The 12,528-nt window shown below is 38.2% G+C and overlaps 2 protein-coding genes across 2 annotated transcripts; one reads left to right on the plus strand and one right to left on the minus strand.

The window, feature by feature from the left end:
• Positions 1-2,261: 2,261 nt before the first annotated feature.
• On the minus strand, positions 2,262-9,989 carry LOC103979019 (pentatricopeptide repeat-containing protein At1g30610, chloroplastic). Its single transcript, XM_009395012.3, has 9 exons — positions 8,139-9,989; positions 6,534-6,725; positions 6,247-6,328; positions 5,962-6,153; positions 5,706-5,819; positions 4,812-4,902; positions 4,520-4,677; positions 3,830-4,261; positions 2,262-3,283 (listed from the first exon to the last, which is right to left on the minus strand). Exons 1-9 carry the CDS (start codon positions 9,812-9,814, stop codon positions 2,903-2,905), a joined length of 3,318 nt encoding a protein of 1,105 aa, XP_009393287.2. The 5' UTR covers positions 9,815-9,989; the 3' UTR covers positions 2,262-2,902.
• Positions 9,990-10,516: 527 nt separating this feature from the next.
• On the plus strand, positions 10,517-12,229 carry LOC103979559 (putative UPF0481 protein At3g02645). Its single transcript, XM_009395731.2, has 2 exons — positions 10,517-10,851; positions 10,921-12,229. Exons 1-2 carry the CDS (start codon positions 10,517-10,519, stop codon positions 12,227-12,229), a joined length of 1,644 nt encoding a protein of 547 aa, XP_009394006.2.
• Positions 12,230-12,528: the final 299 nt, after the last annotated feature.

Genomic DNA, 12,528 nt, shown 5'->3' on the forward strand with positions numbered 1-12,528 from the left:
ATAAATTTTGATTTTGATTATTTGCTAGAAGAGACACTGATTCAACCTCGCTACAAGCTTTATGAGGATTGTGAAGAGCATGAACTTTCCATAAGGAATTTATAAAATAATTTTTTTTAAGGAAAAGATAATTTGAATGATTTAGAATTGAAAGAGGACTCCAAAGCTTTCTAGAATGTTCTGTTCACCTATAATATGGGAGGAAGATTCTATGTCAAGTAATAATTTTTGGATGGATGATTGATATTATAATTCTTATATTAATAAGGGTGATTTTTTGTTTAAAAAAACCTTTCTTTTTTTATTTTTTTATTAAAAAATATTCATTATTTTTAGAATTTCCTAACAACATCCCCTTTTTACACCTATTGTATGAACCAATCCAATTGTAATATTTTTATACCATATTATAGTGTTTTGAATAATATCAAAAAAATATTATAACACCTAATATATGAACCAATCCAATTGCAATATTTTTATACCATATTATAGTGTTTTGAATAATATCAAAAAATATTATAACATAATATTTTTATATAAAATTTACAAAAATATTATGTTTATAGTATTTTTTATTATTTTATTTTATAGTGTTTTTAGTGAGATCGGTACAAAGACATCGTAACATAATATTTTTTTTATATTATATTATATATTTTTTTATTATTAAAAATATTATACCTGAATTGATTCATCCTATTTATTGATCCATTTGTCGATAAAAAGAAAAGAAAAAATATATATGATTGAGATATTTCAAATATTAAATAAAATTATACCATTATTTTTTTAGAAAATATAAAGATGTTTTTCGAGAAAAGTAATAAAAATAAAAATTTATCTTATTAATATTATATAATACCTACCGACCTTTTGTTTTCATTAACACGACAAAATAAGAGGAGGTGGCGATTTCGATTTCTTAGCACTGTGAATGTCAACCGAACAATCAATCAAGCAAGCTAGTAATAATGGACCGATCGGTCTCCGTCCCCACTCATCATAGAGAACAATGAGAAGACACCAACTCCTGACGCCGAAGGACAGTGCTTGACGATATAATATAGCGTGGGAACTGGAAGAATTTGGTGCACGTCATCGTCACAGGTCACGGAATCATTGCACCACCGTAGCCGTCACCTTTACCGCCGCTGCAACGATGCCTCCTCCTCACACGACAACAGTGGGCGATGACTCGTTGGACGGAGCCAATAATGTGCATGCATCGCCTTGGATTCCTCAAAACTCATCTCCTCGTTCGTTTGCTTAATGGATGGGTGTTGTGGTGGGTCAGTCAATTCGGTGTTTTCTTTGTGAGGGAGGTTCCGAGATGAGGAGCTTTATAAGCTGTGTGACTGTCGTTTCCTACTTGCATTTAGTGACGAAATTGATAGAACTCGAGGGAAGAGTTGTTAGGTTCTGTTCTTCTTACTCTATTAAATGGGAAAAATCACAAGCCAGGGATCAAATTAAATTTCTTGAAATCATTATTTAGATGATGATGATGATATTAGATTTATTTAGACGTGAGGATGCTTTGTTGTGAGACAAACATGATTTTGGAGGGTCTGCGTCTTACTTTTGCGAAGTGTTTTCGTACACAAAGATGATGGTTGATATCTGAGTTCACTAGAAAATTTTAAATATTATTAGGGATATTATATACTTAACATCTTCTATGGATGATTATAAGGATATCTCATGTCTTAAAAACAAAGAAATCATGTAATTAATTAGTTGACCGCTCGTATTACAGTCAACAAAAAATCAGATCCACACAGGAATTCAGATTATTTGTGGGGATGCCAATAAGATGGTTTCTTTTAGATACCATCAATAAAGCTTATATATATATATATATATATATATATATATATATAATCAATGAACTTTCACATGTGGTTACATTTGGGCTTCGTGCAATATGACCAATCTGTAATCAATGGCCATTTGGCCCCACCAATTTGGGCTCACGCAGCCACGTACTGTAGCCAGCTGTGAAGATGTTCTTTCTATTTAGAGGACGTCACAGTCACCGAGAAAACTTATTGCACCATCCCATGAAGATGAGATGACAAACAGTTTACTTGTAATACAAAATCCACATGAGAAATTTAGCTGATAATGGACTTGATAGATGAAGTCGAGACTCAATTAGCTCAATCTCATGCTGAACTCAGTATCACTCCCTGTGAGGACTTTCTGGAACTTCAGTCTGTGGAAACAACATTGCAGGCAACATACATAACCCAATCAAATCATTGGAGCTGCCAAGACACAGCTGATGGAATTTTGATCTGAAATTACTGATGTTTTCGTACATGTAGATTCTGAGAAATCTCATGGAGTAAGGCTGAACCTTCACAATCTTTCAGGTGGCAGCAGAAGAATATTAGGTGCCTTTATAGGGAAGATAAATGTGTTATCTTCCGAAGAGAAACTTATAACTTGAGATTAGCATTACATCAAAATCACAACACATATTGGATCACTCCTGCTGTGCAAATTCACATTTACTACCCAAGTTGCACACCAGACTGCTTTGCTACTTTGGTGAATATACCCTGATTAAGCGGCAGAAACTCGTTCTAAAAGGATATTATCTTCAGAACTCCTGCGCTGATTATTAAATACTGACTGCAGACGTTGTTGAGCTAACAATAAACAATACTCATGATTAATGAACAGACTCACCTAAACATCTTCCGTTCTGTTGGTTGATAATCAAAATCACACTGCTATCAAGATTACTTACATTTGTCGAGCAAATAAATAATGACAGCACTGCTCTTTCCTCGATTTCCACTTGTTGATCATCGATGATCTGATGTAACACAAAGAATCACATTCACTAAGAAAAGAGAAGACGATAGCTACGTATCTTCCTTGAAAGCTTTGATTATGAGTTATGTGACTCTTCCAGATGATCAGGCAAGCTTGGCATAATATTTGCATGGGCAACAAACTGTTCGCAAGCTTTTCTCAGATTTTCATATACTGGGAGCGACTCTGAAGTTCGAGCTATGAAGGTCTCCAATTCAATGGCCAATCTTAACATAATGCCACTCTTAAAGCGATGCACATTGTCATTAAGTAATTTTAACCATGACCTCTCGGAAAACGCAAGAATGTCAATCTCCTGATGGATGTCTATGCAGGCGATAGCAGCTACAGGGTCATCTTCCACTAGTTTTATGCAAAACCTTTCCTTGATAATAGGAGGAGGTGGCACCCTACCAAAACGAACCAAGTGCTTCCATGTTGACTCCAGTACCTGTACCTGAATTATAACAGAAAAAAAATTCTGAAGCATTTGATAATGTCCAACAAGTTTTAGAAGTAGCAAAAAACTTGGTATAGAAAAGGCTCAAGTCGATAATTGGACAACGAATAGTTGTCAGCGAAAGTTTAGAACTGATTTTGCAGATGAGAGGAACAAATCACATAGTAATGAACAAAGAGGAAAGGTCCTATGGAAAAATGGATTAGCGGGGTGAAACCAGGTGATGAGCAGCAGGTCCAAATGCAGCCTTCATATAGCTTCTTCGTCAGGCTGCTAGGCACATACTGTGGCCTAGTTGTAAATGTCATGGCAGTTGATACCATCATGAGAACTAAACAAGGTAACTTGTGAAGCAACTGGCACTCATGAATGCTTCATGAAGACTAATGTTGGTACCTATGAACATGGAGATCTTTGCTAATAAAATAATCACATTCTGAGTGACATTTTAGTTGAGACTACTAGAGAACTTTCAAAGATCCAAATTAGACAGCCAAATAATTGTTAAAGAGAAAAATAAATTGAATGCCCCTAAAAAATTACCTTTCCAGCCCTGAAAGCATCAAACACCATACGCAAATGTCTTCTTGTGTCAAAGTGATACCCGTGATTTAACATTTGTCCATAAGCACTCTCAAAATCATCCCACTTCTGTGTTTGAGCACAAGCCTCAATCATGGTATTGAATGTAAATTTATCAGGAACAACCTTTTGACTCAGATCACCTCTATTAGCAATTTGATGGCTGCCATCCAATATTTTCTGAAATAGATCCTTTGCTTCCTCAAACATTCCATGATTTAAATATGACTTAAGCATTATGTTATAAGTCACAATATTTGGTGAACAAAATTTATGCATTTGGTTAAAGACAAATGCTCCGTTCTCAATGCTTCCAGAGTCTAGACAGGCCTTAATAAGTCCAGTATACGTTACAACCAAAGGCTTCTTTGCGACCTTGCATATTTTGTCTATCTGCAAAAAGAAATCTAAATGGTCAAAACTGTTCTGCAATACACACACACACACACACACACACACACACACACACACACACACATATATATATATATATATATATATATATATATATATATATATGCTCAAATTGTTTTGTCATTGTTTCTTTGCATTTACATGAAACTATTGTTTTATGAATAGAGAAAGGTCTAAATACTAGATTAAAATAGGTGTAGGGTATCATCAGTACAAAAATGACTCGGTGACAAAAACCTGGAGCAGGGCTTCTTGGCACCTCCCTGTGCTGCAGAGACAGCGGGCTAGGTCATAATAGAGACTTGCTGTGCCTACAATTCCACGTCTTTCCATATCTTTGACTGCTAGTACAGCCTCATCTATTTTACCTTCTCTCCATAGAGCTTGTACAAGAACTGTGACCAAAGTAACAGCGACCACTGATCAGTATTTAATTCTAGGCAATAAAGAGAATGTATAAAAATGTGAAAGAAAAATGAGCAATCAGCAATCAAATCTAGGCAACAGAAGTGTAATATCCTCCTAGTACCTCTGTAATTCAAAGCTCCAGGAATAGATTTCTTTTCAACTTTCCTAAAAAACTCATATACTAGGTTGTACTTGCCACATGCCAGCATTACCTGTTTATAACCAGTAACAAAGAATTTAAATCAAGAGGTACTTCATTAAAGAAAAAAATTATTGGTATTAACTAAAATGGATGGAAAAGGCAGATTGGCAGTAACTAATTTCAGAGTCTCCAATATATATTTTAAGATATAAACATCTAGTAGATAAAGACTATATCACAATATTATAGTGATAGGCTTCGGGTTTAATAACCAGGAGGGCAACAACAAGTGGGAAATTGTTGGTCAAGGCGTATTTAACCTTTATACAACAAAAGAATATATTTTACAACAAACTATAATACAGAAAAGCTGGTATCATGAATAGTATTATGATTAGGTGGAAAATGTGGAATTTTAAAACATTCCACTAATAGCATTATGATTAAGAATATTTTAAATTTTAATGCTCCAATTTGATGAATACCTTAAGAAAGAAGCATGGCAAAACAAAATAATGGAGATATAGGAAGTCCAGAATCCAGCTTGTGAATCAGAAGCGATTGCATGAACATCCATATCCGGTGACAGAAATAAAAGCATTTTAAAAAGGTTCATACTTTAGAGCTAAATACATGTGGAGAATTTGAAAGAAAAAACCAAAAAAGATGGCATATGCTCATAAAACATGATCTATGACCTTGCTCATGTTTTAGTTTGTTACTGTTAAATTGAGCATCATATAATACAATAACAAGCCTTTCAAGCACTAGTTTCTTTGTGCCTCTGACAGTCTAGACAAGTTATTCATAGAAGACAAATCCATCCATCAGAACCTTAAGATAAGGATCAAGGCCATACAAGAGAGACCATACCTCCATGACAAGGCCATATGTAGTATTTGAAGGCTTTACACCCTGTTGTTTCAACTGTTGTAAAACCCAGAATGCTCCTTCCCATTGCTTCTTCTGAACACAAGCATTCAAAACCTACAATTATGAAAGACATGCAGTTATTATGATATTATCTTTTAGCCAAAATCAAACAGAACAAACTGCAGACTTACTGCAGACATACACCTGGAACTTCTAGAGAATCAAAATCTCTTTTCCTAAGTTCCAGGGTACTCACCGCATTGAAGACAATTAGGTCTGGTTCTATCCGTGGATCCCATTTCTGAAGAGGGCCCAAGTTGAACTTCTTCTCGGGAACAGCTCGCATGCAATCAATCACATCAAATAGTTCCTTCATAAGGCCTGCTTGACCGAGTGTGACAGCAATACAACGGTAAGCTGCAAGATCTGGGTATGAAGATAACCCTTGCTGCAAATAGTTGACATTTATTCATTATTGTTGCAACTCTAAAATGATACTAGGAGAACTACAATGAAAATATTACGAAGCTGAGATCATTACACGCATGGTATAGAATATGTTGAGTGCTTCAATAGGTCTCTTTGCCTTCCCAAGTACATCAAGGACAGTTGTATAGATATATCTGCATAACAAAGGCTGGTAACTAACAGATACAAAAAGAAATTCTTCTGCTGCAACTTAGCAGCTCAAAAATAAAAAGGTATCAAAACAGAATTTGCATCATGAATAATGAAAATTTTCAAGGAAAAAGAAAATGTAACCTTACATCATAAACATCAAATTTTAATGACCATTAAAACTATCATAAGAAGGATAGTTTTGTACACCTGCTCTTGTAGGACTCAAATCTCGCATGGGACTGAAGCCATTCAACAACTTGTAATACTCTTTTCCAGTTCCCCAGTGCACCCAATATCTGAACGATCCTCAAAATGGAGTGATCTGTGAATTTGATCTTGGCACTGTGTATGATTTTAGAAAATTTCCACTGAGGCATATTTATATCAGTTGCATTCAACCTGTGATAACAAACCATAGAAGTGAAATCTTTGAGTAAGCATTGATTGATGATAAATACTCACAGCTAAAATCAGCAGGCATTACAAAACAGGAACAAGAAAAGGTGCACCTCAGCAGGACAAAGCTTAGTGGGAGTTGTTTTAAACAAGGAACTATATGTTTCAAGATTTTGTGCATTTTATGATTATTCAGCACTCAGTAGTATATTGAAGACCAAGACAATCCCGTACAAGAAGTGCTATCCTACACCAGCTGGTATGCCCCAAGCATTGTTGTATATAGGTGCCCATTACAAACCATGCTCATACACAACAGCTAGATATGCATATATGACCCAGAATGATGTGCAAGAGTGCTATCTAGTTGGCATGTGCAACATTGGTTAGCGTCTTTTATGTTAAATGCAGAACCTTGCTGGAGACAACTGCATGAGATTATAGTTATCACAAATCAAAGCAATTTAGCATCCTATACATTAAATGTATAACATATTATGCAAGAAAAGTATCATGTGCATCTATTCTGTGAGGCTGGGTACCTTTCACTTGTTTGGTCCTCATATTTAACATAATACCCAGATAAACATTATTTTGAGGGTAGTCATGGAAAGAGGTTCTCTTGCATCATTATGGTATTTGTTAAAGAAATATTTTGCAAACACTAGAACTAGAGATCATGATGATACATTTAGAATTAAAATCCATCAACCATGAGGTGTTGCTGAAGTAGCTCAAGCTGATAAAACTACTGGAACTTATCGTATTAGTAAGAAAGTTACTGGTACTTTGCACAAATAACATACATGAATCAGACTAAAATGCATAGCAGGTGTCAGATGCATCAGTGACATAAGATGGACATAGGACAATACATTTTAATTATTAATAAATGAGGATATTGATATCCTACTATTACTAATGCAAGAAAAACGTTAGAATACGAGTTATCAAAAGCCTTAGAAACCAGAAAGGATAAAAAAACTATCCTTAATGTCGGATAAGTTTCTAACCCACAAATATGTATCTTACACACAGCTGCCTCTCTAAGACGGTTCACAAGAGACGACTTGCAAATTTTGGACCCTCAACACATTTCATGACTAGAGTGACTGTTGCTAGTCTAAGGATCTGAATTCTACAGAAAATTGCAAAATGCAGCATCAAGCGTAGTGCAAATTCCATTGAGGAACTGACATAAGTAACTTGTTAACTACAAATGTCCAGTATTGGAGAATTCTAATTACTGATAAAATTAGCTGCAAATATCTTTCTTATGACAGTGAAAAAGGATATTTAACACAACGAATTATACACCAGATATCTAGCAACATCTACGACTTTCAACTGGTACTTTGCATCAAATAAAGGGCATTATGTAACAGGTAAAAGCTAAACCAAAATTTCAGTGCTTACTGCTTTGCTAGCTTCTCTATTCTCTCTTCCATTTCCATCCGCAAAACCCGTGGCCTGTTTCTGACATCAGTGAATTCCTCAAAAGTTTTGAATGCAGCTCTGTCCTCAAAATCATAGCCGTCAACATCTCCAATTATATTATTAGAATCCATATTAACTTTACCACGTATCTTAGTAGCTCCATAATTATTATTATGCATGCCAACATGCCATTTATTTCTATCTTGTTCATTGGATATCTTGAAAGAAGCAAACTGATTCTGCTTCACAGAGTGGTCTACGTGATTCGTCTGTTTTCCTACCAATTTGTTTACACGTATATTCTGCTCATCAAAATCATCCTTGAACTCAAACTCTATTCTGCTTCTTCTCGAGCTGGTCTGTCTCTCTCCATGATCCATCTTCAAATGGCTTTCATCTTCAATATTATTTTTATCAAGGTCATAACCAAAACTCTTCTTGCTCGTATTATTCTCAAAAGAGCTGTTAGCTTTTAGTGCTTCTTTTGTAAATGCAGGCTCCCTTGACTTTCTTTGGACACTACTCCCAATAGAATATACCCTTTCTCTACAATTAATAGTTTCGTACTCGTGCATCTTCTTTTTCTCTTTGCTCCTGTAAGAATGATTGTCATTAATATGACCAATTTGATCGCCAGCAATGTCTCCACTGAAATTGTTGTCATCCGACTGTCTACTGTTTGATTTTGTGTGGTTTCCATGTGCAATCATAGCATGCCCATGACAAAATTTTCTCCCCAAAGAACGAGAATTGCTTCTCTCCATTTTGGCATTATTTCCCTTGAAAGTTTCAAGTTTATCAACCCATGCTGCCTTCCGTTCGTTCTGCTGCATATCCTTTAGTCTTCCAGCGTATCTCACCTTTCCATTCTCAAGATGGCCATTATCCAGATTTTCTCCAACATCATTAACATTGCTTTGCGAGTCAAATTTTCTCAGAGTTTTTGAATTACTACGGTACTTGTTCTTTTCTGGTTTACCTTTACCCGTATCACCATTTCTTCTTGCAGATCCGTACTTGTTCTTTTCTGGTTTACCTTTACCCATATCACCATTTCTTCTTGCAGATCCTTTCTCCAACAGCCCTTCAATCAGAGCCCATCCATCATCACTTTTGTTCCTTGTCAATCCTGCTCCACCCTTCAAATCCTTATTCCTTCTTCGATGATCAATCATTTCACGCCTCAAGCCGTTTTCCTCCACATTTGCCCCCTCCTCGCAATCGTCATCTTTGCTACCATGCAATTGCCTCTTCATCCTGAACGATTTCCCCTTAGCAATTGATGTCTGCTTCGAGCCATACCTATCTTCATCTCCGCCTGAATCCTTACTCCTATCCACCCGCACAGACTCCAAGACCTTCACATAATCGCTGAAAGCGGGGCTAAACTTGAGTTCCTTCTCGATAAATCGACTGGCGACTGAACCGCTCCCGTCCTCTTCGCTTGCCAGAGCACAACAAAGTCGGCATTTGGTGCTTCCCGCATCAAAATTCCAGTTCTTTGCCAGCCGAAGACTCAAAGCTCTACCGAACAGGGGCTTCTGAGGAACCGGAAGCCGCCCATGGGAGGAAGAAAGATTCGAGTGGGAATTTTCCGGAAGAACCCAGTAAGTGACCGAATTGAGGACACCAATCGGCCCGTTCGCCAGCATCATCTCCCCTCGAATTTGTGGGTATGGCCGAACACTGAATCAGATTAGGAAAACAAAGAGAAAGCGCGGATCGAAGAAGCTTCCTGGGAACTCGAGGGCTTTATCGAAGAGGAGGACTCACTGGGGTTTTAGGAGCGCCTCCTTCAGCTCCTTCGCCGTTTCGAAACCCTGTCGCTGGTGGCGAGTTCGGGGGTTGGATAGAGGGACGCTGAGGTTTTTCTTAGGCAACATGATTTTTGTACCCGCCCTCTCACCCGCCTTGTGATTGGAGAAAGCTAATCTCCTGGTACGGTGGGTATATATATATATATATATATGGGGTTGGGAAGTATTTCCAACCAGTAACTATCTCAGTGCCTATAATGTTCTATTAATTTCATATTTACATTGAAGAATATTAAACGGAAATTAAGATCAAATCCTTAAAAACAAATGAAAAAGGATAAATTGTAGCTAATGCAATATCTTATACAGAGTAAATTATTATCAGCAATGTTAATCAACATTATGTTCAACTAGGTTAAGTGTAACATAAAATAATAATTCTTTGGGTTAAGTGTCTAACTATGTGAATTAGTAACGCTAAACTACGTGCAGTTTCCATTCTCTCCGAGCAACCTTTTTCTAGTTCTTATCTCCTACCTTTGATTGAGAACTGTTCTCGATCACTGCTACGCCAACAAGTGGATCTGTTTCCTTTCCTCCATGCCTCCTCACCAGATTCATCAGTTTGATGAGGTCCAATGGGTGAGCAGGATCCGGCGAGTTCTCGAGGAGGAGCTCGAGAGCGACGATGATGACCGTCCTGCCTCCATCTCTGACGTTCCAAAGGCGTTGCTCTGCAGCAAACCGGATGCCTACATTCCTCAAATCCTCGCGTTGGGTCCTTACCACCGTCATCGCGAGGAACTTCATGATATGGAGCGATACAAGCTTGCCGCAGCGAGAAGAATGCAGAGCCGGCTACCAGGTGTTAAGTTCCTGGACGTCGTCGCTCTGTTCATCAAGCTCGAGCTTCCAATTCGCGCTCATTATCACAGGTAGATCTCACGTCATTGTTTGATATCATGTGATAGGAAGCCAATCTCTGGTAACTCGATCACTTGCAGGTACCTCAAGTTCAATGGGGAGACTTTGGCATGGATGATGGCATTAGACATGTCTTTCTTGCTTGAATTCCTCCAAATCATTGTCACCAGCAAAGGCAAGATGGTGGGGAGAGCTCCTTCACGAATGTCTCACTTGGTGGGCTTAGATCGGAGGACATCTGCATACAACATGCTACTCTGCGATGCTCTGATGTTAGAGAATCAAATCCCGCTCTTCTTGCTACAGAAGGCCTTGGAGATGCAGTGTTCGTCGTCACAAATCGCTGCTCAGATTTCTTCTTCCATGCTGATCGGGTTCTTGATCGAAGTTTCTCCATTCAAGACGTTAGACATCTCCCCATGGATCGATGCCGGACAACACGCCCACCTGCTTGAGCTCCTTTACCATACGGTTGCACCAAATCCAGAAGAGCTTTTCGAGACCGTCGAAGGAGATGAAGAAACCGAACGAGAGCCCCAGGTTTGCGTCAGAATAAAATTCTTCCTCAGAGCAATCGCAGCCTTCATCTTCAACCGAGGTAGAGCCTTAGTCTCAGCAGTAGTAAAATTTTTGGTGACGATCCCATGGAGAACGATCAAGAGCATTCCAGCACTGTCAATCATCGCACACCCAGTCGAGCAACTCCTCTCCTCCCAAAAGGATCAAAATTCCGAACCAGCTCGTGGAATCTCAACCCATGACAGAAGCACAACGCCATTGCTGGAAGAGATCGCAATTCCTTCTGTGACCGAACTAACAAAAGCAGGCGTAAAATTCTCTGCCATGAACGGGGACATATCGGCTATCGAGTTCGACGCCAAGACTGCAACGCTTCATCTGCCAACCATCAGCCTGGACGTAAACGCTGAAGTAGTATTGAGAAACCTGGTGGCGTACGAGGCGTCGATCGGGTCTCGACCACTGATATTCTCGAGGTACGTTGAGCTGATGAATGGAATCATAGACACGGCAGAGGATGCCAAGCTGTTGAGGGAGGCGGGAGTGGTGCTAAACCATTTGAAGAGCGACGAGGAAGTGGCGGAGCTGTGGAACAGCATGACCAGATCGGTGAGGCTCACCAGGGTTCGAGCTTTGGACAGGGTGATCGAAGAGGTGAATAGCTATCACAGCAGTAGATGGAGAGTGAGGACGAGGAGGTTCATGAAGAATTATGCGGCTGCTTCCTGGGAGTGTCTCGTGTTGTTAGCTGTTCTTTTGCTCTTCTTCATCGTAAGCGTTCAAGCTTTCTGCGTGCTGTATGGATGCGGTGTGCAAGACTCGAGCAGGGAGAACACGGCTATGATAAGACACAGTCAACGAGTGCCTTGACATGATGTTCGATATCTGGCCCTCTGTTCCAGAGAGGTATTCGTCAATCCATCAAACGTATGCTTCTTCCTACAGAGGATTCAAGAATAAAGAAGGCAAGAACCTATCTCATGCTTAGAAATAACCAAACGATTATATTCTTTTTATAGCTTTTACTTCTCGTGCTTAATAATTAGGATCTTGATATTTTAAAAAATTATATTGATATCTTTATAATTATATAAGTAAAATATTTTACTATGTTGATTCTAGAAATGGTGCTAAGAAAAAGATTGAAAAGGGAATTTTAAATTTTACCA

The sequence above is a fragment of the Musa acuminata genome, chromosome BXJ2-3, assembly GCF_036884655.1.
Source record: "Musa acuminata AAA Group cultivar baxijiao chromosome BXJ2-3, Cavendish_Baxijiao_AAA, whole genome shotgun sequence".
NCBI lineage: Eukaryota > Viridiplantae > Streptophyta > Magnoliopsida > Zingiberales > Musaceae > Musa > Musa acuminata.

Excerpts from the sequence above, each read along its gene's own strand:
- LOC103979559 (XM_009395731.2), top strand. The coding sequence starts at position 10,517 with ATGCCTCCTCACCAGATTCATCAGTTTGATGAGGTCCAATGGGTGAGC. Across the intron at positions 10,852-10,920 it reads ATTCGCGCTCATTATCACAG|GTACCTCAAGTTCAATGGGG; the intron begins GTAGATCTCACG and ends GATCACTTGCAG.
- LOC103979019 (XM_009395012.3), bottom strand. The coding sequence starts at position 9,814 with ATGATGCTGGCGAACGGGCCGATTGGTGTCCTCAATTCGGTCACTTAC. Across the intron at positions 4,678-4,811 it reads TGGAGCTTTGAATTACAGAG|TTCTTGTACAAGCTCTATGG; the intron begins GTACTAGGAGGA and ends CTTTGGTCACAG. Across the intron at positions 3,284-3,829 it reads ATGCTTTCAGGGCTGGAAAG|GTACAGGTACTGGAGTCAAC; the intron begins GTAATTTTTTAG and ends GTTATAATTCAG.